At 38.4% G+C, this 26563-nt stretch overlaps 1 protein-coding gene across 1 annotated transcript in view; it reads left to right on the top strand.

Annotated features, from left to right (window-relative positions):
* Positions 1-26563, top strand: part of CACNA1I (calcium voltage-gated channel subunit alpha1 I) — a 381909-nt gene that overhangs the window by 169904 nt on the left and 185442 nt on the right. Inside the window, exons 2-3 of the mRNA XM_058190911.1 lie at positions 15399-15510; positions 18882-19015. Of these exons, the coding sequence (XP_058046894.1) occupies positions 15399-15510; positions 18882-19015 (246 nt within the window). The remainder of the gene's footprint in view (positions 1-15398; positions 15511-18881; positions 19016-26563) is intronic.

The raw sequence follows: 26563 nt of genomic DNA, 5'->3' as shown, positions 1-26563 counted from the left end.
CAAAGATTAAAACTTAAATTTGGCTCATTTTTGGCATATGGACCAGCAACCAGGTTATTTTTCTAGTCATAGGTGTTCATAGGAGGAAACAGACACAAAAGAGATTAGCTTATTGCAATATAGAAATAACAGGGGGCAATATTTTGTCAAGATTCTGTTTTAATTCAAGACTAAAACTAAATGCATCTAAAAAGAGTCTTTACTTTTATTATTTTCTAAAAACCCCATACTTTTAAAACAATCCCACAGCTTTAAAAAAAAAATTGGGAAAAAATTAAACTATAAACTGCCTTGAACTTCTTTCTTGACAAAATGTTAGCATATAAATGTTTCTTCTACAAAGTGGCAAAAGCTGCCCTACATTTTATGCATTCCTAGAGATAGAATTAATCTCTATGTACATTTTAATTATCAGCCAATTTTAGAGTCAATGTAGCTGAAAAACTCTCTAGACACATGCACTTGCAAGCCTGTACACACATGCACCCCCCCACCCTGAATGATGGAGAAAGAGATTTTCAGCTACATTGATTCCCAAATTGGCTTACAATTAACTTATCTGTTATATATGTACAGTAGGTGTGTGTATATGTGTGTGCATTTATATTTGTATTGTAAGAGATGAAGGAACCCAGATGAATTAGAGGGATTTATGAGAAATTTAGTCATAATAAAGAGATTTACACTTAGCCAAATAGATTTCACTATTAGAGTGTAAAGTTAGCTGAAATAGCACAGCTATATAATATATATAAATGTTAAAAATAGACAAGCAAATGGTCTATTATACTACATACACAGGTGCAAGAGTGAAGTTCAGGTGCTGTGAAACTGCACACCGCAGTGCAAAACCAGCTGCTATACATAACAGGACAATAGTAAGTTGCTATGGAAATGCTATGATTATGATACACATGTGCAAAGGTACTGTTTGCCACTTCCTGAGGAATCATAAAATGACCAAATGCGGATCAGCCAATGTGATGGCACAATATGAAATTTCTTCTGTGAATTTATTTATATAAGCTTGCTTGTTGGTATATTTAGGGTCTTTCATTTTGCAACATTTCTTAATATTTCATTACATGACTTTACAGAATCTTAAGGTTTTGGAGACCCTTAATCCATTTCTTGAGGAACAGACTCAAACTTTGCCACCCAAGTGGCTTCCCCAGAAGTCCGGACTCTACAAACAGTTGTTTGGTACAACTGTTGTTATATATTGAAGCTATTGATTTAACCTGATGTGAACTGGTATGCTAAGAGTGTGGATATATTGTAAACATAACAACAAACAACCAAACATTAAGTCCAAGAGGAGTTAATATTGTTCATTTTTATCATTCTCAGCCTGTTTGCAGAAACTGAAGAGATTCACTGTCTAAAAAGTTTCCTTAAAGGGACAAAGGCAAAACCTTCTATACCAGTGGAATGTTTGAGAATTAAAATTGTGTGTGTGTGTGTGTGTTTATAAATAAGATAGACAGCCCTATTCATTTAGAGTGACTGAGAGACTCTGACTGCTCTTGTTGTTCCTGGATTTGTCATATTTTCATTCATTTTGTATAAAAAGTAAACTGGAATAAGAAAATCAGCAAAGGAAAGGGATAAAGTGGGAATAGGAAGATGGAGATCATTGGAATGGATAGAGTATCAGGAAAACAGTACAAAATCAGCAGCGACGGCAGAGAAACCTTTCCCCTAGCACTACTGATTTAACATTCATAACATAAACAGTTGGTTATCAATAGGGTTCTGGACCCAACTCAGCACTGGCATTATTTATAAAACTGTATATGAGATAGCTGTAGCTATAATCAGAAACTGAATTTTCTAATTGTATCTCTGCTTGCTTGGTCTGAAATGGAAGGAGATGCCACTGAGGGCCACCACAATGAAAGTTACATAGAATCTGGGCCAAGAGGAACTCCTAAATGCTCGTATTTTAAAATCAATTTTCCCTGGAGGTCCTGGGTTCAAAGGTCCCCAACACTTCTTGCACTGCTCTAAAAAAAATAAAGGTTCCCCTCGCACATATGTGCTAGTCGTTCCCGACTCTAGGGGCAGTGCTCATCTCCCTTTCAAAGCCGAAGAGCCAACGCTGTCCGAAGATGTCTCCGTGTCATGTGGCTGGCATGACTCAACGCCAAAGGCACACAGAACGCTGTTATGTTCCCATCAAAGGTACGTCACGCAGCATTAGGGATTTGAACTGCTGAACTGCCAACCTTTCGATCAACAAGCTCAGCATCTTAGCCACTGAGCTTCTAATTTCAGATGACTGTGAGTGACTATAACTACCAGGAAGTTTATAGAAGCTTATTGTTTTCTTTTGTTTATATTTTTGGCAATTTTATTCTGTGTTGTATATTGCCCAAAGTCTATTCACTAAAATCTTTAAGCAATTTTAAATAATAAATAAATAAAGCCTTTTACTCCAGGCTTTTACTCCAAATACAGTATTTGTTGCCTTCCAGTAGCCTTGGCATCCTTTTTGTTATCCATATTCTTACATGAGAAGAGACAATAACAGAGTCAATCCAAGGAAAGAATGATGGTTTTATCGGTTATTGTGAATAGAGCTGTGAAAGGATAGGAGAGGAAATTGTAATCATAATGAATCTAATTAAAATGAAGATGACACAGACCCAACAGGAAGTCATTTGGGAAAAGAAAAAGATGTGTAGGAGGACAGGTGAACTGGGAGAGGAAAAATATTTGCATGGTCAACTCATTGGCAAGTTGCCACCCTAAAAAACAAATGGGACCTGCCATTGTGAGCCTTCGTATCAAAGCAGTTTAGATGATGGAAGAAGCAAGTGGAGTAGGCTGAGCCTACTCCACTACATGACTGCCATAGAATGATTTTAACCAATATTTTCCTTTTGTATCCTTTTCAAGGGGCAATTTATATGTTTAATGCTAACTTGCCTGATATAAATGCCATGTTTGAAAACTATAGCAAAGGATAAATGTTTATATGTTCCTTCAACTATATGTATATGCCTAACCAGCACTGTATTATAAGAGTGGGTTATTCAGGAAAAAGAAAAAAAAGTATTTCTGCTTGTTTGTTTATTATATATTTAATTAGAGATGTGCAGTTAGCCAAGATTTCATTCTAATGTTACAATCAGAGATGCAAGATTTAATTCGGATGTGTCATTCAAAGGCAAGGAAACCTGATTCAAAATGATTAAATCATTGATTTTAATAAAGAAATGTAAAAATAGTTCCTCTTCCTCCCCGTCCCCCTGCCCAAAGTTTCAATCAGGTAGATTCAGGTTCTCACTGTAAGGAATTGTTAACAGATTTCCTTTGTACCTCTTTTAAACAGAGAGAAAGAAAGTTCGGCACCATGACTTTCACATTGTCCAATAAGGTACCTGTAGTGAAATTGTGTGGAACCAATGTAGAAAATGTACTGCACTAATGTTTAAGAAATATTCAAAACTGTTAAAAAACAAGGACTTACTAGAACCTGAAATGTTTGCCACATTCCAATTACTTGCCTTTCTGGGCTGGTTGGCTCACTGGCAAAGCTAACCTTTTCTTGGAATGATGCAAAAAAAATACTAAAGGACTAGATTTTTTATAATACAATGGTATTCTTCATTTCTGTTGGCTTTCTTAGTTACAAAGCTTGGCATGTTTTCTTTAAATTTAGCTGACATATCTTTTTAGGGAGAATAATATAGGTAGATACAATATTAGAAGCATCAAGGGTAATGGTTATGGCTTGCTGGATCTAATCTTTGTTAGAGATTTTGCCTCTATAACTTCATTTGCTGAAGGATGCCATAGTGAGGTTACTACAAAAGGGACAATACATCTACACCAGATAAAGAAGGCAGGAAGCAGCATAGTTGCAGTAGGATGACTGACCAAAATAGACTTACTTCCCCACTTCCTCCCCACACATAATTTTAAACTGCAGAGTTGTCTTGTCAAGATAGGAAGAGATTGCTAGGCATGGGGCAAGAAATGGCGTAAAGGTAAAGGTAAATGTTTCCCTCACACATATGTGCTAGTCGTTCCCAACTCTAGAGGCGGTGCTCATCTCCATTTCAAAGCCAAAGAGCCATCGCTGTCCAAAGACATCTCCATGGTCATATGGCCAGCATGACTAAACACCGAAGGTGCATGGAGTGCTGTTACCTTCCCACCAAAGGTGGTTCCTATTTTCTACTTGCATTTTTACATGCTTTTGAACTGCTAAGTTGGCAGAAGCTGGGACAAGTAATGGGAGCTCACTTCATTATGCAGCGCTAGGGATTTGAACTGCCAAACTGCCGACCTTTCTAATCGACAAGCTCAGTGTCTTAGCCACTGAGCCACCGTGTCCCTCAAGAAATGGTATACCCATCCCTTAATTGTTCTGTGGTGGTCAAGTGGATCATTATGACTGGCACAGAAAGAAGTGGGAGAATAAGAAAATCATAGCCTGTTGCACATTTAGTAATCAAAGTCTCCAAGCTAAGAAGGTTCTCTTCTTCAGACTTATGCACTTATCATTACCATCCTTCTTCTTCTTTGTAGTCACCTGGCTTATATTAGAAAGAGTTGAGGATTCTCATCCAGGACTATACAGATCATGACAAACATTTTTAACTGGGCCTAAAAACAGATGGGTAAATTAGTAGGATTAATGGCTCCCAATTAGTAGCCTATCAGAAGTATTTTGTGCTAATTGAAGTTTATTATTCTTTTTTCTATGAACAAGATGAGCCAGTTACTTGGGGATATCCACCATACATCTCCAATTGAATAAGCCAAGCTGAAAGATCATTACTACATATTTCACAGATGGAAAAATTGGAACCGAGATCTAATGCTATCAGTTGTGACCTACTTCTGTTTCTTTTGTACTTCTGGGAATACGAACCTTCCAATTTAAAATACTTTCGTTCTAGGTCTCATTTCACTGGGCATACATGCACATTTTTAGAGGTTTGTCTAAAGGATTTATGGGTCTTATGGCTATTAGAATGACTTTTGAAGAGAAATATTTAAAAATATGCACTTGCACATCAAACCAGAGCTGCATTGCAAATATTTTATGGGCAAAAATGAACTCAGATATAAAAACTTTAAAAATGGCTCTAAATCAATTATTTAAGAAAGATGTACCGGTAGATTTATCAGGTCTAAGCATGTTTATTGGACCATAATGTCAACCATCATGAACTAAGTGCTAGAAGTAAAAAATAATAACTTGTCAACTCATTTGAAAATGATTTTAGCATCAGACAGTTGTCCTGAATCAGAGATCTTTGAAAAATGCTGAAATTACAAGTTCTAGGAATATCAGGAAAAGATCAGGTTGCAGAAGGCTGCCTAATGTTGTGGGCATAATGCTAATGCATATGTACACTGTCATTCTTTTATTACCCTTCTTCATTATAGCCTGTAATGCATTTGGCAGGAAAGTAAGTCTCTTTAATTGTCCTAGAAGCTTTAGTAGTTGAAAATTCCAGGCTTCATCACATATTTCAAAATAAATGGAGGCCTTATTAGAGTCACAGCTGGATCACAGCCAATCAATAGCTGAGGAGAAATGTAAGAGGCAATTGGCAATATTAATAGTCCCTAAAATGGTAAAGGAGTTATAAATCTGATTCACATACGTTATTTCAGATGGAATCATCTCCAACAAACTTTTCAATGAAAGAGAAAAATAGCATGCACTGAATCATTGCTGTATTAGTTCAATTCTATGTTATGAGGAAAGGATATTGTATTGCTATTTCCAACCAAGATGTCGAAGAAACACAAGGTGTTTTTGCTTAAAGAGTTAAACTGTTCCTTCACTGTCAGAACTTTAGGAAAAGACTTTCCATTCTGTTGAGCTTTTATGAAGCTGTAAGTTTTCTCTTCCATTTCGTTGAATTATCTAATGGCGCTGATGAACTAAGATGGCTTGCTTGACCATTTCTGCATTAGTTTTAGATTCTTCCCGATACAGAATGCCGATTCATGAGATCCTTGAAGAATACTGTTGTTATTATCGGTTGTTGTTGTTGTTGTTTTTAGCCCTGTGAGTAGATCCAGTCTTCAGCTTAACTAGGAGAGCAAGAATGGAGAAGCAGGGGCTCAGAGGGACAGATAGAAAATTAGCAATAAGATATTAAAAAGCATTGATGGTAGGAATGAGGAAAGGAAAGATCACTGCTAATTAGAAAAAGATTGAACTGAAGAAAGTTAATTAGTAATGAAACTTCTGACTAAATGATGAGGATTTTGAATACTGGCTTTGTCAGCAGTTGAAATTAATTACATGCTCAGGCATGGAGGTGGCGAAGGAGAGATAGCAGGATTAAAACCTGGTTTAAATCTGTTGCCGTGGTGACTAGAGATAGTCCTGTGGGTGATTGTGATATAATTAACCCCATCTATGGGTTTTCTTGATTCAAGAAGAGTAGTATGAGTTCAATGTTCTGTTCTGTTTTGTTTTGTTTTTTACTTAATTCCTTTCATCCTTTGACTCCTGATCATTTTTGGTGGAAATGCAGGATTCTTTTGCCTACCACTTAACTCCGCAGCTGCAACAGTTTTTCATCCATTTCCCTCAATGCCACTATCAACAACCTGAACTGAGCCAATGTTAGCTTCTAACACAGAACTGCTCCCAAAATTCAGAAAGCAGGAATTGCAATAGTATATAAAATGCTAACCAGATTTGGTCAGCTTATATTTCTGATTTGGCTTCGTACTATGTTGCTCAGTATAATAGCAACACAATAAGAAATCAGTTAAATTTATACATATTTAACTCAGTTTTGTTTTCATCAAGGCTTGTTAAATAAATCTAACCCCCCACCACCAAAAAAATAAATAAATGGTGAGTACTTCTCTATGGCCAAAGTATGGCTGGGCAGAAATCCCAAAGAAAAGTGCAATGTGCAAATTCTATCCAGAGAGACAGCTGCTGAAAATATACCAACCAATTCCCTTCTTTCTCTTAGTAAAAAGTTGAGAGGAAGCTTGGCGGGTGGGGTGTAGCTTTGCACAGTGCAGATGGTTGCTTTCAAATAGCTCTGGGACAGAAGAAGAGAGTTCTAGAAACTGGGAAGTTTGGAAACTGATATAAATAGCTATGTCCCCCGGCCCCCAATTCCTTGTACATAGTAAAACAAAATGCCTTCACCATCTCTGCCTCTGTAAAGCAATTGTCTTTCTTAAAAGTACACACATCCCAACCCTAATCCCAACCCTCAATCGTGCTTATTTATGGGCAACCTTAAAGAACCTCCAACCTGCACTTTAGGCACAGTTGAACTGTGCATTCTAGGGTGCTTTTTTCCCACCCTTTTTTTTTCCTCATGGAGAAGAAATTGGTGGTATTTCAAGTTGGTTGACCATACCATGAATCCATTCCTTTCACCAGAGTTCCTGAGATCTTTCTAACCTGCAAGGTTAGACACCTATCCTTTGGCATCACCATTGTCTGCCAGAATTGCAGTTCAAAAAGAGATCACAGCACTTTGCCTCATTCATTTAGAAGGTGCCATCAGTTATGAGATCATTTAGTTGATTCCATTATTGAGGTGGATGCTCCCTCCCTCTCTCTCTCTCTCTCTCTCTCTCTCTCCTTCCCTCCCTCCCTCCCTCCCTCCTTTCCCCCCTTAGTGTTTGTATTTATATTTAATTTAAATCATCTCAAGTTTAATTCTGATTTTCCTGTTTTTAACTACAGGTAGTCCTCGAGTTATGACCACAATTGAGCCCAAAATCTATGTTACTGAGTGAAATATTAGTTAAGTGAGTTTTCCCTATTTTACAACTTTTCTTGCCATAGTTGTTAAGTGACTCCAGCTTCCCCAGGTACTTTGCTTGTCAGAAGGTCACAAATGTGATCATATGACCTTGGGACACTACAACTGTCATAAAAATGAAACAGTGCCAAGCACCTGAATTTTGATCACCTGACTATGGGGATGCTGCAATATTCATAAGTTCATAAACATTCATAAGTCACTCTTTTCACTGCTGTTGTAACTTGGAACAGTCACTAAATGAACTGTTCAAACTAAATGTTGTAAGTCAAGGACTACCTGTACTTGTTTTCATATGTGTTTTATTTCTTACTGACTATTTCTTACTGACTATTGTACTCTCCTCGGAGTCAGTTCTGTTGTCAGTTGTGAGATAGGTAGCTACATAAATTTGACTAATAAATAAATGCTGGCTTTTCAGGACCTTGGAAAGTGTCCTTCACAAATAGGATGTGATGCAGTTATTCCCATTTTTCCCCTGAAGTTTGTTCCTCTGAATATAGGCAGAGTGATTTCTGTGTAGACAAGCATAGGAACTTAAGCAGCTTTTATATTTTATAGTAATATTAATGTAGCCGTATGAGTACCTTTCATCAGTGAGCTTTAAATTCCCTGTTATTATCTTCTGTAAAACCCAGCAATATTGCAAATGATTGTAAATAGTGTCGAGCAAGCTTTGAACCATTTAATGCAAATGAACTGTTAGACTCTATATTGCCATCAGTAGGCATAAGATAGCCTGCCTTTTATTAAATGAAAAAGATCAGGATGGATAACCTGAACTGGGATATTATCCTAAGCCTTCTTTGGAAAAAGGTAGTTAGTTTATTCCAATTCTAGAGAAGAAAGCCAGGGGGAGGGGCATCCCAGGTTTGCCAAAACTTGAAATAGTTATAGTTGAAAAGACTCTATTTTGAAGTGCAAAACTATTGTGCTCAAAATATTGAATAACTAGACAATCTGTCACCCATCAGGACATCATTTCAGAAATATAAAGGTAAAGGTTTCCCTCACACATATGTGCTAGTCGTTCCTGACTCTAGGGGGCAGTGCTCATCTCCTTTTCAAAGCCGAAGAGCCAGTACTGTCCAAAGACATCTCCATGGTCATGTGGCCAGCATGACTAAATGTCAAAGGTGCACAGAACATTGTTAGCTTCCCACCAAAGGTGGTCCCTATTTTTCTACTTGCATTTTTTACATGCTTTAGAACTGCTAGGTTGGCAGAAGCTGGGACAAGTAACGGGAGCTCAACCCATTACGCAGCACTAGGGATTCGAACCTCTGAACTGCTGACCTTTCGATCAACAAGTTCAGCATCTTAGCCACTGGGCCACCACATCCCTTTTCAGAAATATATCCTTACCTAAATAGAAACAAAATGACCACAGGTGAGCAAAATTGCGGTGAGAATGGGAGTGGCTTCTGATTATCTGATGCTTCCCCATTCACTTTTCTTGTGGGAATATGGCATGGGGTATGAAAAAGGACCATAATGTGATCACAGCTGACCATAACAGTGTGGTGATGCTAAAGTGGCCACAACTTTGCCAAATTTGAATCCCAGATTTGGGTCCCAGATTTTTGATGCATTCTTTAAATTAGCCCATTTGAGGTATCTTGATTCAAACATTGTTGATGCACTGTTTCACCCAACTGAAGGTTACAAACAGACGAGTTTTACTAGTATAGACATGCATACCCAGGTGTCAAAAATATACAACTTTATAATGTTCAGTAGGTATATAATTCCTAAAATTTTTTTATATGCACTAGCAAATAACAAGGCAGACAGAGGATCTCTAAGGATCAAGGATTCCTGAACTCTCAGTGCAGAAAGGTGTGAGGCAGCTCTGCATGGGGTTGTTTCCATTTTGCACTTACAATGTGTAGAGCAACAAGTTATTTTGTTCCTGCTCTGACAGGTCTCCAGGAATATCTTTTTCAGTGAATAAGAGCCAGTTATTTAAATGGGCAATGTTGGTATAAGTACCTCATTCTTATTAGCAAAGGCTTTTTTGAATGTTTCAAGTTAGTTTAGCCCCATCCAGAAACTGAGGCTCTATGTATAGTAGTCCAATTATATGGTTGATGATTTTGCTATTCTTCTCTGTTGGATAAAAGTAGTAAAAATAATAAAAATCTGGTTTTCGCCAAACAAATTATCAAAGGAATTTCTCATTCTGCTAGTGATATGATAACTGTGCTTGTTTTTTCAATAGAATCAGAGCAATTAAATGAAATTGTTTTGTCACAATTATTTGTAATTGTTTCTTTTATGATTTCAGGTTTAAGGTATAAGATTAAAAAGACATTTGCTTGAAATCAGGCAAGCAAGGTAAATGTGTAGAGAAATTAGGCTATATTCCTTTCCTCTTTTTCATTTGCATTTAGTTTAACCCAGTGGTTAAATCCTCCAAGGTCTGCTACTGGTTTGCTGTGTGCGTGCATGCGTGGTGCACGCCAAACATGTGCTTTGGGCACATGCACAGCACAGTTGCTACCCCACAGCACTGAAAAAGAAAGATTAAGAAGCCTTTTCTAAGGTAAGTGGAACAGCAAGCAGCGGGGAACAGCTGTGCCGCACGATATAAATTTGCTAGAAAGCAGGATTTTCTGCTTTCTAGCAAATATAAATCATGCGGAACAGCTGATTGCAGGAAATACCAGTTTGTCCGAACCATTTTTTTACTACCAGTTCGGGCAAACTGGTAGCTTTTATTACTACCGGTTCACCCAAACTGGTCCTAACCAGTAGCATTTCACCAGTGGTAAAATGTAAAATTTGTTACTACTGGTTCTGTGGGCGTGGCCAACTTTTTTTTTTTTACTTTTAAAAGCATTTTTTCTACAACCTCTTCTGCCAAAGAGGTTGTAGAAAAAATGCTTTTAAAAGGCTCCTCTGCCGATCCCAGCTGAGTTGCCTGATTGTCCGAGGCTTTTCTTTTCTTTTAAAAGCATTTTTTTGGCCAAAGAAAAAATGCTTTTAAAATAAAAAAAAAAAACCTCTGATGATCGTGTGGCTCAGCTGAGCATGGGGGGGCTCAGGGATTTTTTCTACCAGTTCTTCACGCCACCCATCGCCATCGCTACCAGATCAGGTGATCTGGTCCGAATCGAGAGCATTTCACCCCTGAATTTCACTCCTGGTTTAACCTATTTATTATTTCCCTTTACCATTTCCAGTGAATGACAGAGGTATCTTAATTCTACACCAACATTTCACAATCTAATAAGTTTTATTTGAGTTTTAATTTGAATAAGTACTGATAGAAATGTTCTTGAAATTTTATAGTTCTTTACATGGCATACTATTTGGGCCTTTATTCTCATTGGGGTAAATTTAAATATAGAAGCTGGAAAACAAAGATATGAAGGCACTTTCAGCTAATTTAAGGCTACCTGCCTCTGAAGCAATCATTTAGAAAATCCTCATGGATATAAATCTACATTAAGAATGGCTCAATTTCAGAAAGTAGAAAAGGGCATGTTAGGATGACAGAAGAAACAGGATGGTAAATAGTTTTGATTATTTTTTTTTATTTGAATTTATATCCCGCCTTTTCCGAAGACTCAGGGCGGCTTACACTGTGTTAAGCAATAGTCTTCATCCATTTGTATATTATATACAAAGTCAACTTTTATTGCCCCCAACAATCTGGGTCCTCATTTTACCTACCTTATAAAGGATGGAAGGCTGAGTCAACCTTGGGCCTGGTGGGACTTGAACTTGCAGTAATTGCAAGCAGCTGTGTTAATAACAGACAGACTTAGTCTGCTGAACCACCAGAGACCCTATATTTGTGTCTTCTATGCAAAGTGAGGGGAGTTCTGATGAGATACAAAAAGATAAATAATTTCTTGGATTGCATTTGATTCCTGGTGACTGCATGGACTCTGAATAGTTGGAAGTAGAGATCATAAAGTGAACCAACTCCTTGGGAGCTAATTGTAAAAAAAAAAATATGCAAAAGGATTAATTGTCTCCATTGCTAAGTTTGTGCAGAGACATTATGCAGTAGTTAAGAAAACAATGGCTAGGACTATAAATCCTCATGCTTTTAGGATCTTTACTGAACACCAGCTCAGATTAAAAAAAAACATTTCATTTTTAAGTGTACACTTAAAATCTGTCACTGAAATTATGTTGAACATTGGTCACTGCTGGAAGTAACAATTTAGAGATTTACCAGTGATCTGTTTTTCCAATATAAGCCTGAAAAGCAATTAGTACCTCTATTTTCTAGTTTGTATGAGTTTTACGAATTGCAGTAGGCCTATCTAGTTGCCACAACTTATTGATTCTATGGTTAAAAAAACCACTTATCACAAGAGAATTGACTTTCCCTTTTAACAGAACCGGACAGATGTTGGAATAGGATTACCATATGGCTCAGTGGCTAAGACACTGAGCTCATCAATAAGAAGGTTGGTAGTTCAGCGGTTTGAATCCCTAGCGCTGTGTAACAGAGTGATCTCCTGTTACTTGTCCCAGCTTCTGCCAACCTAGCAGTTTGAAAGCACATAAAAAATGCAAGTAGAAAAATAGGGACCACTTTGGTGGGAAGGTAACAGCGCTCTGTGCGCCTTTGGCATTTAGTCATACCAGTCACATGACCATGGAGACATTTTCGGCCAGCGCTGGTTCTTCAAGCTTAGAAACGGAAATGAACACTGCCCCTAGAGCCAGAAATGACTAGCACGCATGTGCGGGGGAACCTTTACCTTTACCGTATATAAGAGGAAGAAATACAGATGACAAAGCAAAGGATGTGTTGTGTATAAAATTTAGGCAGTTTCAATTGTACCATCATGGCCATCATGGCCAATAAAATTTTGACTATTTAGTAACACCCTGCAGATTCCTATCAGAGACCTTTCAGCCAACATGATATTTTTACATTAATTAGCCTAATGCCATTTGAGACGCACATGTGCAGAATGTGGATTCAGTAGAATCATCCTACTTGTTCACCAGCAACTAATATTAAGACACATAATTTTTAATTATTGGAAGCAATGTACGTTTATTATTGTTTCATGGGCATTGGTAGCTTTATCCTTTGGCTTAGAGCTGGAAGGGATCTAGAGGCATTTCCTGTTAATGCTACATGCTGCTGCAGGAATTCTGGGAATTGAAGTCGACAGGTTGTAAAGGGACCTTTGTTCCCTATCCCTGATCTAGGCAATCAAGCAGGATAGGCTCCTCCAGTAGCCTGCTTGATTTATGTGATGCCCATGGAGAAAAACACATCCTCCAGGTCTAGCATAGTAGCCAGGAACTGGTGTGGAGACCAACTTTTCCGATTTTAGTTGTTTGTTTGTTCAATTTCTATGGCCACCCATCTCAGTCAATGATTCTGGGAGGCCTACAATTCAGAAAATATATCACGATTAGAAATTTTAAAAACATTTTAAAACAGTAAAGCTAGTGAAAAAAAAAACATTAAAAACATCCAATTCAACATAAAAACATCCAGTTCAACAACTGCCCTCTACATGTTTTGGCAGCCTTCTAATTTTTTCCCTCAGTTTTGTAACTTTTCTATACCTATGCAGAAGACTATGTGAATGTTCAGTCAATTATCTAGTTTCAGGGCAATCAGAATCACTAGGGAACCTGATTTAATAGGAAAAGAAATCTAACCTGTCCCAAGTATCTTAAACATCTAGACAAATTTGCAACAAACTGCTTAGGGGAGAATAGCATAAGGGAGAATTTCAAAAACATTTAGTTCTAGTGTTCCAGAAAAAGTGTGGTGGCTATGAAAAGATTTCATGGCAAGAATCAATAGGTCAGACTTACATTGCCCCAAAACTTTACCAATTTCCTCTAATATCGGTGGTCTCTGAGCTTGCTCTGAGCTTTTGATTTCCTTTAAGCCTGTAGTTGCTAGGTGACCCTGCCAAGACCAAGTAGTTCCTGTAGTGTAGTAATGCTTTCCTCTGCTTTCCTGTCTTTTTAGAGGCTGATACTTTTTAGGGCTAGGTAAAGAGGCCTCCTGGTTTGAGTCAGAGTCTGCTGGTCCAAGTAAGAAATAGGAGAGCTTGTGGCTGGCACAGCATCACTGCCAAGAATGGAAGCATAGACTTGTTTTCAGGAAGACTCAGTAGTAGGTTTCAATTTTGTTCACTACTGGTTTGCTCATGGGCATGCATGTGCGTGTGGGTGCGACACTTCTGCGCATGCATAGAGATGGCTGGGCGGCTGGGCGGAGCCTCCCACTGCCACCACTACCGGTTCATCCGATCCAGGGTGAACTGGTAGCAACCTATCACTGGGAAGACCCCATCTGGTCATCTTGTCAATTGAGGAGGACTGTTGAGACCTGGGCATGACAACAATTAATGATATTCATTGCTACAGGGTTTGTTGATGGCCACTTTAAATATTAGTTAAAGGTTATGAAACACATTAATGAAAAAATAAGTATCACAGTAGCTATTGGTCATGATGTTTATTAACCACCTTCAATAAATGATCAGAAATGATAGGTCTCTAAATTTTAATCCTTGGGGGTTAGTGGAGAGTTTATTATTATTAAGGTTATTTTCTTTATGTTTTGCTTATGGACTTTCCATAGCCATCTTACTATTCACAATGAGAAACTTGGAACCTAGATAGATCTTTGTTTTGTCCCAACAGTATTTTCCTTATCTATGTTAGATGAACCTCTACAGAAAAAAATGAAGCACTGCTAGAAGGATGCTGGTTGCTGGTTGTTGTTTTTTAATGTATCTCAATCAGGGATATATTAGTGCAGAATTCATCAGGAGGGTAAGATGTGATAGATTTACAAGACTGGTAACTTATTTTTGGAAAAAATAAAACAAGCAAATAAATACAAAAAGTATATATTTATATTAGTTGCTCTGAAGGTATTACTGACTATTTTTATATAAAGTCAACTAAAACAAATTTGAACAAGAAGGATAAGAAGGATAGTTGTAATAAAGAAGGACGAGAAGGATAAGTTATAATTAAATACATGTTATTTGTTTTCCATGTTACCTGTTATAAATTCAGAATGTAATGATAAATATATTGTGTCTGTGTGAATGTACTGATCTGCATGGAGTTAGAAGAGATTCCTAAGGGTTTATCTCATAGGTAAATGTTTGTTGAACATTTATACTGGAACATGTTTCGCATTATTTTTGTCAACATCCTTACTACTATCTTCACCAAAGCAGTGATTTAGTCATTTTAGAGTGGCAGATGAAGTAACTCATGTAAACAACTTATTTAGTAATAAAATTCTTCTCAGGTGATACTACCTTACCCTGTATCTGAAGTATCCATAATTGAAATCTTTTTCCATGGAATTATTTCATTTATCTATAAAAATATTTTTTGTACATGATTTTTTTTCATTCTGTCTATTAAGGAATATGCTATCATGTGATTTTCTCACCTGCAGTCTAATGGTACGATCTAAGAGCAATTGTATTATCTCAATTATCTACTGTTTATGCATTGTGTTGCTATGGTTTTCTTGCTTACTACTGTACACTCTGACAGTTTTTTTAAAAAACAAAAATTTCCACTCTAGTATACCTTAGGGTTAGTTACACTGTTTGTAAAAGAGATTTTTTTTCCCTTGACTTTATTTCTTCCTTCCACCTGGTTTGAATGTGTCAGCATGATGGTGATCCTACTGAACTGTGTCACACTTGGAATGTATCAACCCTGTGATGATATGGATTGCCTGTCCAACAGATGTAAAATTTTGCAAGTAAGTAGCTGCCTTTCTATAATGGCAATATGTGACCTTCTGGTTGATAGCTTGACATATATTCCATAACTATGTTAGGTGAACAAAAGTCATCAGCAAAATTATGTAGAAATAAGGCCCATAACAAGACAGCACTTTTTAAATAATTTGTCAAAATGTCAAACTTGCTATTCTAGCTATTCATACATCTGCTTCTGTGTTTCCCCATATAACATTAGACTATATTTTTTATTTATTTATTTATTTATTTTTGTCACAACAGTATACATAAGCATCAACATAAAACAACAACACATCATATAAGCATATATATGAGCAAAAGTATGCAATAACTATATTAATTTGATATAGTGAAAGGAAACAATAGGACAGGAACGGTAGGCACTTTTGTGCTCTTATGCACGCCCCTTATAGTCCTCTTAGGAATGGGGTGAGGTCAATAGTAGACAGTATTTGGTTAAAGCTTTTGGGATTTTGAGAAGAGACCACAGAGTCAGGTAGTGTTCTGTTTCCCTCCCCCAATACTCCCAACAAAGAGTCAGTCAAAGGCCTTTTTTTCTAATTTATTTACATAGATAAATGTCGTGGCCACATCTACCTACGGGCCTGCCAAGTCTCTGGAGATAACGAGGAAATTATAGATAAGGCCAGAATTACTCACGAATATATTCTTCCCTCCATTGATACAGTTTGCCCGCGCAAATTCATTGCTTTGTCCAAGACAAAAAACCAGGAAGTCCCGCCTCCTATTTATAGTCTCTGAAGATGTCACTGCATAACCATCATTCTTTGGCTTTGTCCCAACACTTCCTCTGCTGCGCGCGCCAGTCATGTCTGCGCAGTCTTGCATCACTCCAAAACTGTTCTTGGGGCATTGCCAAATCAGAAGAAGGCTCGGGAGAATCAGGCCTTGCCGGCCCTTCCTCCTCCCTTTGGGTGGGTGCCAGGGAAGGAGAGGGTCCAAAAGAAGCAGGCCTTGCCAGGTCTTCTCCCTCACTTTCTGAATCATCCGAGTCCAGGAATCCGAGTCCAGGAAACTGGGTCACAACAGGTAGTGTGTTCCAAGCGTTAACAACTCTGCTACAAAAGTCATATTTTCTGCAATCAAGATTGAAGCGGTTAACATTAAGTTTAAATCTATTGTTTGCTCTTGTAGTATTGCGATTGAAGCTGAAGTAGTCTTTAACCGGAAGGACATTGCAATAGATGATTCTATGTGTTAAACACAGGTCTTGTCGGAGTCGGCAGAGTTCTAAGTTTTCTAATCCCAGGATTTCAAGTCTGGTGGTATAAGGTATTTTGTTGTTTTCAGAGGAGCAGAGAACTCTTCTTGTAAAATATTTCTGGATGCGTTCAATTGTATTAATGTCAGAGATGTCAAATTAATTAATTAATTAATTAAAAAGAATTAATTAATTAATTAATTAATTAATTAAATTAAATTAATTAAAAAGAATAAATTAATGTCAGAGATGTCAAAGTCATTGGGACTTTGAAAAAGTATTCATTCCCTTTCAGTTTGTCCAAAAGTGAATATCTGTTAGTTATTTATTAGAGCTTCTCGTGGATCCTGCTGATATATAAAGTATTGAGACAGCAAACAGTACCAAAGTGGGGTGCTTCTTCATTTGTTTCATAACCAAAGCCGAAAGAAATTTCTGAAAAGTCTTCGTTAAAAAGTGGTTGATGCGCAATGTTCTAAAAAAGATTATAAAACCATTTCTAAAATTCCATCAATTCATAGTCAGACATAGGAATTGAAACAAGGTAAATCTTCCCAAGAGCAGATGGCCTATCAAAATCAACATAATTTTGATTGATTCCCAGAGTCTTCAATAATAAAGACGATACATATAAAGTACATAAATACATTCAGAAAGTCACACAGAACTATTGAACAACATATACTGGCTGCAGGTCTTTATTGCCTTGGCTAAAGTAATTACTTTCATGAGTCCATCATCAGAAAATTACTGGAGGGTAGCAATATAGAAGTCATTCCTCACTAAGAAGAATGTTGATGCTCATTTCAAGTTTGTCAAAAATTACCTGAATAAACCCTCAGATGTCTGGAGGAATATTCTATGGGTACAAAAGTCAAAATTGGAATGTTTCACTTTCTGTGGAATACATTTTGTCTGGAAAAATAAACATTGCATTCCACAATAAGAACTTCATACCATATACAAAGGAGGAGATGTAAATTTACTTGTTGGGGGATACTTTACTGTCCCATTTCTGTCCATCTTTTAAAAGTGCATGTGGGTACATACTATAGCAAGATTCTAAGTATACAAGCTCATGTACAGAGAATAGATTTTAAAAAAAAATCAATATTTTGGCCTGGCCAGGTTGAAGATTGGCATTTTAGAGTCAAATCACATACAAATGATTTGGCAATACCTAAAGCCAGCAGTTCCTATTAGAAAAACCCTCAAATATTACTGAGCTGAAGTGGTTTGCTATGAATAATAGGGCAACATTCCTGCAAAGCACTGTGAAAGAGATGAGAGAGGCTTTTGTTTATGAAGTAGGTGTTCACTCAGCCTGATGTCAGGCTTAAGCCCAAAGGCAATACAATGAAATCCAAATGAGTTTATTTGCTTATAGCTAATGGACAGAAATTTGCCAAACTAAAACAGTAATCTTCTAACCCAGGAGACCCCAGCCCCCAGTCTGAGGGCTGGCACAAGCTGCAGCATGCTAGAAACTGGGCCACACAAACAAGCAAAGCCCCATCTGCAGGATGCACATGAAACCACACCCCCTCCGCTCTGCGGAAAAACCTTTCTCCACAGAACTAGTCCCTGGTGTCCAAAAGGCTGGAGGCTGCTGTTCTAACCTACTTGAAATATGGTCTCTTATCCTCTTCCTCATCTAGCTTGGGACCCCCTCATTGTAACTTCAAACAATCACCGAAAAAGTAGACATTATGCAAGGACTACCTGTAGACTGTTTAATATGTTCTAAATAGCAAACATTGTTGGACTGAATTACAAATATAAAAATAAAGAACAATCAATAAACAATAGATTAAAACAAACAAAAATGTGTAAAGATTATGTCAGGCAGCTAAAAAAACAAAGATGTCAGCCTAGTCTATTATTATTTGTTAAGAGATCAGGTAGGCATTTCTAGAAACAGTGTTCATTGGAAGGATTGGTGGACATACTAGAATAGGCTCCTTTCTCTGTAAACCATCTGCAACATTTTTGTGAGTGGCAGTGCCTGCAAAAGGGTCTTCAAACATTATCTTAAACAATGTATTAAGACTATATAGAAAATCCTGTTTATGTATTTCATATGCCTATTCAAAATAATGGTTGAAATTAATTTAAATCTGCATCTTTTTTTTCTTATGGACATTTTAGGTGTTTGATGACTTCATTTTTATCTTCTTTGCTATGGAAATGGTGCTGAAGATGGTGGCCCTGGGGATATTTGGCAAGAAATGCTACCTTGGAGATACCTGGAACCGCCTGGATTTCTTCATTGTTATGGCTGGGTAGGTGTTTTCCCTTTTTTTAAAACCTTACAGAAATACACTAATAGACTAATAGATATGGAATTGGGCACTGTCTCTAAACATAATTTGAACATAACTGTAAGAATGATTCAAAATTAAAAAGTGAATTGAAAGCATGCCACTGAAGGGTCAAAATGATTGCTAAGAAAACTTGATACAAATGAAAAGGTTCATCAGCACATCATAGTCTTTCAACCAGTTTTGTACTCATCTGTTGGGAAAGTTAATTGCCTTCCTTACATTTCTTGGGAAGGACAGACATTAAAGGCTGGTGAATACCAATGAAAATTGGCTGTGGGAGGTTGCATTGCTATGTTTCTCTAAGTAAAAAACACTTGGAAACCTCTTATAGTTTTAGAATCCCATATATTATGTAAGTCCCCTTTGGGCATAATATGGGTACTTACTAGAATCCCCTGCTTTGTACTTGAAATTGAATTAAAATGTCCTAGTGAGTAACTATTCAGTTTCTAGTTTAATACTTTCACAGAAATAATGCCTACAATTCCCCTAATTGATTAGTATCACTATCAAACCATTTTACCATTATGAATTCCCGCCCCCCTAATATTCAGCTAAAATACTTTCCGGAAACTTTGCCACTCTGAAACAACGAAGCAGTTATGAGCTGCTAGGAAGGCAATTTAAGTATCAATAGTGAATGGCTTTATCCAAGGATTTACAAAGGCTGTTGTCCAGGTTGAATCTTGTGATGCTGCATCTGACCAACTGGCTTGTTCTTAGCCATTATACAAGTCTTCCCTCTTCACATAAGTTTAAAGGGGCAGGGCGGAACTGAAAGGAAGATGCTTAGAAATCCCCAAGAAAGGACTTACCAGCATTTTGTAGACAATTTGAAAACATAAGGGGGTGATGTGATATTGTGCAATTCTGGGAAAACTAATTCTTAAATATATAAAAATTATTTAAGGAATATAATAGTAACAATGGACGGTAACAATCATATAGTCAGAATTCCAAGGAAAACAAATTGGATATTGCCATTTTAAAGAATATCTTAAGATTGCAAACATATTCAGATGACATTGCAAAAATGCAGGTTTGAGGAAGATTATCTAAACCTTCTGTTAAAATGTGGTTTTGCAGGCTCTCTTTTGATCCTTTGCATTTGTTCTTCCTCTCAAGCAATATCCTCACAAATTTATAAACTTTTGAGGACAAGTGAAAGGTACTTTTTGGGAGTAACTGTTGTTTTTCCCATTATTCTTCCCATGATATAATCTGACTCTACATGGCAAACCGTAGAATTATCTGGTGGTTCAATCCACCTTTCCAATAACCACCTGCTTCAGTAAAAAGCACTGACTAAAGTTTTCCCCATAATATCAATGTATTATGACAGTAGGGTGTTAATGTCTATTGAAGATGATTAAAGTGTCACTGTTGTGTTATGCCAAAAAACAGTGTATGATGCAATGGAGAATATTCAGTTACTTGCTATGTTTAAAAAACTAAATGTCTATTAATGCATCTTAAATTTGTGTTTGAATTTTCACATCCATTCACATTGCTGACCTATATTCAAGCTTGTGATCAACTACATATTCATTTTTTACATATGCCTTTATATTAAAGTGACCAGATTTCAGTGATGGCAAAGCGGGACACCATTGACGGGGGCGGGGGGGGGCTGCGCATGCGCATGCGCACTGAGTCTCACCACCTGGCTGAAGGAGGAGGAGCAGTTGCTGCTTCTCAGCTCTTCCAGGCAGGCTCGGCTCTCCTTGGTTCTCCTCTCGGCTCTTCCAGACAGCCTCCAGTGGGCGAAGTCAAGTGGCGTCTCTCCTTTGCCCGCTCTCGCGAGAGCGGGCGATCTTGCGCCCCCTTCTCTCCAAGTGAATGGAGTCTCGGTGAACGAAATCGGGACTTTTTTGAAATGCTGTGGGACGCGGGACAAATTAGTAAAAAGCGGGACTGTCCCGCCAAAAGCGGGATATCAGGTCACTATAGCTTTATATACCAATTATACCCTTGTGCATTTGATTTCTTTTCCTAAGTCAAGAGCTCTGTATCTGTCTCCATAAACTTTCATTTCTCTTTTGAGCCCACTTTCCTAATCTACCAAAATAATTTTGATTTTTGTCTTTCGGTACATATTAATAACCACCAAATGTAATTTTTTATCATCAGCAAATCTGATAAGTAGCTGGTACAAAGCATAGAAACTGAATGGAGTTTTCATGATCAGTTCAGTGCTGTTTCATTTTACAAAGTTTGGGTGTTTAAGGGCATCTTTTTTATTAAAAGCAAAGGCATTGTGATTCTGTCTTTACTTTCCGATGGCCCATCTAAGCACACCTCAGGGACAAGGTGACATTTAAGTGCTTTAACAGCCAAGTTGCTGTATTAAAGCTGCAGTAGTCACTTCCTCTGTCCCTCTGCAAGCTGAGTGAAGGGCACATAGGGATTTGCAAGTTAAATATCTAGTACTGTCACAGTTTACACTTGTAGCCAAAATTTTATAAAATGGTGTCATTATACAATGAACATTTGCCCTGCCAATTCTTTTTCTTAATAAATAATCATTTATCATTTTTCTCTGGAATTTACAACTAGCAATGGGTTTTCTCTGGAATTTACAACTAGCAATGGGTTCAAGCTTAATAAGTAGAAAACGGCTCTGTAAAATGGTATTTTCTATAGCAAAGAATAGCAATACCATTTCTTTGTTTGTATTCATTCCATTAAGCCAGCACAGAATTGTCACTTGGCTTGTTTTAGATCATTGTAAATCCTTTATTGCCATCTACAAGTTTTTATTGTTGTCATTGTTTAATGCAGCCAGAATGCTTACTGCTGGCCAAATTTAAATGTCATTCAATCTAATTAATTATCTCGTGCAAATGTAAAACGTCTTTTTACTTTGAAAAATGTGCCAGATCTAACTTTGAATCCTGTCATTTGTTATGTCAGTGTATATTTCTATCAGATGAAACAATAGAAAATTCCCCAGTTATAAAAATGGGAATAAAGGGATATCATGTCTTCCTTTCATCACAGAACACCCATAACTCTAAAACAGGAACTCCGTTTCTCTTGATCATTCAAATCTAAGAGAATAAAATTCATATGTATTTGGGAAGAAAAATTGGAAACAATCTATAGCTCAAATGCAATTGAGAGAAAAGGCTTACAAGTGGCAGATTTATTTGCTGATTTTCTAGGGAAATATTACTGTTGCAATATAGTATATTGTATGTAATATGTTGCCCTTCAAAACATAGTTTATAACACAATAGATTTACTGAGGAAGTTACTCAAAAGACAACTCACACATAGTATTCTCAGTGTAACACTCAAGGTAAAATTTATATATTATTTAAAATGTTCGGAATCAAGTTAAGTATTTTTGACAATGGGCAAAGTAAATGTATAGGTATGGGCACACCAATACTTAATCCATATTCCAGAACACAACTTGTTTCTTATGCAGTCAGAATATGAAAGTATATACTCTATTCATTGCAGAAACACACACACACACACACAAAGATCGAAAGGAAACAAAGAATATAAAAATACTTGTTGTTCAATGCACTGTTCTGGTGAATTAGCAGTAATCTATTTTGCCACACTATAGATTTCATTCCCTTCTCTCTCCCTCGTCTCTCTGGTTTTTAATTCCAACATTAATTCATTGGGGAGGGGTGTCTGTCCTAATTTTACTTAGCACTAAAACTTCTGGAATATATTAAGCTTAGTAAAGGTTGTGATTCATATAAATTACATAGAGGTTAAATCAAACCCACAGGCTGAGTTTAACAAACTGATAACACTTTGTAAACCCCTCCCCACAATGCCCAATATTTGTTCTATCCAAACTTCTATTAAGCTAGGATACAATCCTCCTGTTGTGCCTCGCTCGCCCCCCTCTCCGCAGCTGGGCCCCTCTCGTCTCCTGCCGGTCGCTGATAGTGCAGAAGAATGTCCTGGCATGCCTCCAGCCCCCAGACCTGGCACCATGCCCGGACAGACCAAGCAAGACGAATGGCCTGACATGCCTCCAGCCCCCAGTCCTGGAACCATGCCTGGACAAACGGAGCAGCTGGGCCCTTCCCCCACAGCATGTGAGCCTGGGGAGTGTGAAACCAGTCACGAGCTGGAATTACCGGCAGCTGGAGGCTGGAGGAACCTACGCTTCCGGAGAGTGGAGAAGCGACGTCAGCAAAAGGAAGGGAGGGGCAGGCCTGGATAAGTGCTGAGTCATGGAGCCACACCCCATGGCCTATATAAAGGATCTGCTTTCTGGCATTCTTTGAGTCAGGCAAAGTCTAAATTGGATTGCTGAAGTCACATCCTGGTCTCCTGCCTGCCCTGAGAACTCTGACAGAACTTTGGCAAAGCTGCAGAGGCTTTGCAGCCACGCTTGATACGGACTTCCCCGACCCGGCCGTCAGAGGAGGCGTGGGACATGACACCTCCCTTCTCCTGTATTGTGGAAGGAATCCAGGTTTAACAGAAGTTTGGTAGAACAAAGTGCAGCAGAAGACTGAGATGCGTGCCACTGATTTAGCAAAGTACCTAAAAATTGCTGATAGGAGGAGGCAGAATAGAGAATTGGAAGGGACTTTGGAGGTTTTCTAGTGCAACCCGCTGTTTGAGTAGATCCTAAACCATTCTGGACAAAAACTTCTGGCTATTCCACTGATTAATTGTTCGCTTTGTCAGGAAATTTCTCTTTAATTTTAGGTTGGATCTCTCTTTGATAATTTTCCATCTGTTACTTCTTGTCCTGCCCTCAGGTGCTTGAAGAATTGGTCAGCCCCCTCTTTTCTGTAACTCTACACTCTTTATAGAATCACATGCAACTTTTTTATATTGTGGTAACCAAAACTGTACACAGTTGTCAAGCACAGGAAATCAAGAACCAAGGCAGTTCAAATTAATACAGGTTCATTACATGCTAACATTCTCTACAAGAATCTGAACTATAGTTAATGGAAATTGGCGATAGATAAGGGTTGACAAAACCTGCATCTTTCTTTGATTATAATGTGTGCCTCTAGTAGAAAAATTAAGGGGAAAAATGTAATTTGTACAGTCTCAGATATTATGGTCCCCAATTCTGGATTTATAAGATAAGTAGGCTATAAATCATCAATGAAATGACATTAGTGCCTATACAATAGTAGACACACCTATTTTGTTTACTTAAGTATATTTCTTCCTACATCTCCCCCTATTTGCAAATTTCAAGAGTTACAATTTTCCTTAAGTAAATTCCACCATCTGCTTCTTGCCCTCTTCACCTTCACTTCCCAGGCAATTTAGCTGTTTCTGGAGGAAGACTCCACTGTCACTAAAAATGTACAGTTGCCATAGCAATGAGAATTGTCATCACTATATCTTTATTCCCTCCTCTCCTTTCAGATTAAGGAGTGACTTTTAAAATAAAAGGCCACAAATCAATATTTTTCTTCTTTGCTGTCTCCCTTAAGAAATCAGACACTTCCCAAAACAAAAGTATATCTTTTGCTGGCCTAAATAAAACATTGAAACACACAAAGAAGCAATATCTTTTCTCCGCTGAATTCCCATTTCTCTACCATCTCTCAGGTTAGATTAGACAGCAGGTGGCCAGGTGGCTAATATTTGACAGCTGCTGTTGAAGAACAAGACCATTCTCCATTTCATTTGTTTGCTGCAGGGATGTTCACAAGGTAGATATGGTAAAAGAAAAAGAAATCAAGATGGCAGCTGTAATGGTGCCAACAAAGCTCTGCCTATTGTATGTGCGCAGAGGATTTTGTTTATTTAATGGGTAATTGACTTATTTAAAACATTTGACGAGTCACACAACTCAGTCAAGATGACTCTAGCAGGCTTATAGAAAATGCAATAAAATCTTAGAAAAATTAATACAAAAACACAATGCAAATGTTAACTCACAAAGCATCCCTGGCTTGCTCTTCAGTTGCCATAGACAAGGGGGATGGGAAACTGGCGAAGCAGCATGGCAGCCAAAAACAAAAGCCCATTCCAGATATATATCTCTCAAGGCTGTCTCCCAGGGTTATCCACATTGGCCGGAGGGGAGTCATCTCAACAACCCATGAAATTGTCCCTGTTATGTCCTGCACCGGCAGTGGCGGCCCCTAGTGGTGGAGATGGTTTCTTGTTCTGTTCTGATTGGCTCCCGCTTTGACAGTCGAGTATAAAAGGGCTGTCAAAGCAGGCGCGCTGTTCTTGTGTTGTTGCTGGCCTCTGTGAGTTAAAAATAAATGCTATGTGTGAACATCTGTGGAGCCTCAATTATTACGGAACCCACAGAATATAATACTGGCGACGAGGACTGAGGAAAGTACGTGAGTTGCTGAGCTGCTGAGTGAGCCAAAGTGTGAATTTCTCCTCAGAGCTATTCAGATCCCTGTCCTACAGAGCAAACCATGGCATCGCCTCAGAACTTTGTGCCTTTTAACCCAGTGACCGAATCATGGGAGGCGTTTGTAGCCCGTTTTGAATGCTTTCTTATTGCCAATGAGTATACAAACCTATCTCGTGAAAGGAAGCGTGCTTATTTCCTGGGTTTCTGTGGGGCAGAAATGTTCGAGACAGCCATGACATTGATGGCCCCCCAGTCAATTCATGCAGGGACTTGGGATGACTTCATGGCTAAATTAAAAAGACATTATGCCCCGACACCCTCCAGAATCGCCCGGCGGATCAGGCTGAGGGGGAATCGATAAACCAGTATGTAGCCGCTTTACGGAAAGTGGCGCGCCATTGCGAATTTGTTGATCTGGATGATTACCTTTTGGACCGGCTCGTCAGCGGTGTCCGGGATGAATGCCTCAAGTGGCGTCTCATCGCTAAGCAGGACTTCACATTTCAGATGGCATTAGATGAGGCACGTGCCTCAGAGCTGGCCACCCTCTCATTAGCTGATATGCCTCGAGGGCAGAGCCCGCAGATAGCAAAAAAAAACAACAATTCATTTCAGCGAAGCTGATCCACTATATGAGGAGGAGGAGGAGGAAGACGCTGTCCATCACCTTAAAGAGGTTAAGAAACCAAATACTCATGCGGGAGATAGCCTCCCTCTGACTGGCTGTTTTGGGTGTGGGGGAAATCATATGCAAGCCGCCTGTAATTTCAAAGACACAATTTGCCACCGTTGCGGCCGATGGGGCCATATTGCCCGGGTTTGCCGATTGGTCCAGCCTGAGAAGGTTCCACAAAAGGGTCCGTCAGCCAGCCCTTCTCTTGGAAGACGACCTCACCTGAGATCTAGGAGGCCGCAGGATGACTGCTATGCCATTTTCCGTGATGAGATGGGAGGAACAGGGATCAGGTGGCGATCTGAGGAAATGGTCCAGCAGAAAATCTGAATTTCCGTCCTGATCGAAGGGCGGCCATGCCTGATGGAAGTTGATACCGGATCTGCAACTTCCATTGTCTCCTGGAGCACGATAAAGCGTCTGGTGCCTACTATCGCTAAGAAGCATCTGAAGCCTTGTGCGCTGTTATTAAAAGACTATCAGGGACGGCCAATTCCCATTGTGGGTA

This window comes from Ahaetulla prasina, chromosome 7 (assembly GCF_028640845.1).
Source record: "Ahaetulla prasina isolate Xishuangbanna chromosome 7, ASM2864084v1, whole genome shotgun sequence".
NCBI lineage: Eukaryota > Metazoa > Chordata > Lepidosauria > Squamata > Colubridae > Ahaetulla > Ahaetulla prasina.
Note: the sequence above shows the minus strand (reverse complement) of the source record. Positions and strands in the feature narration are given on the sequence as shown.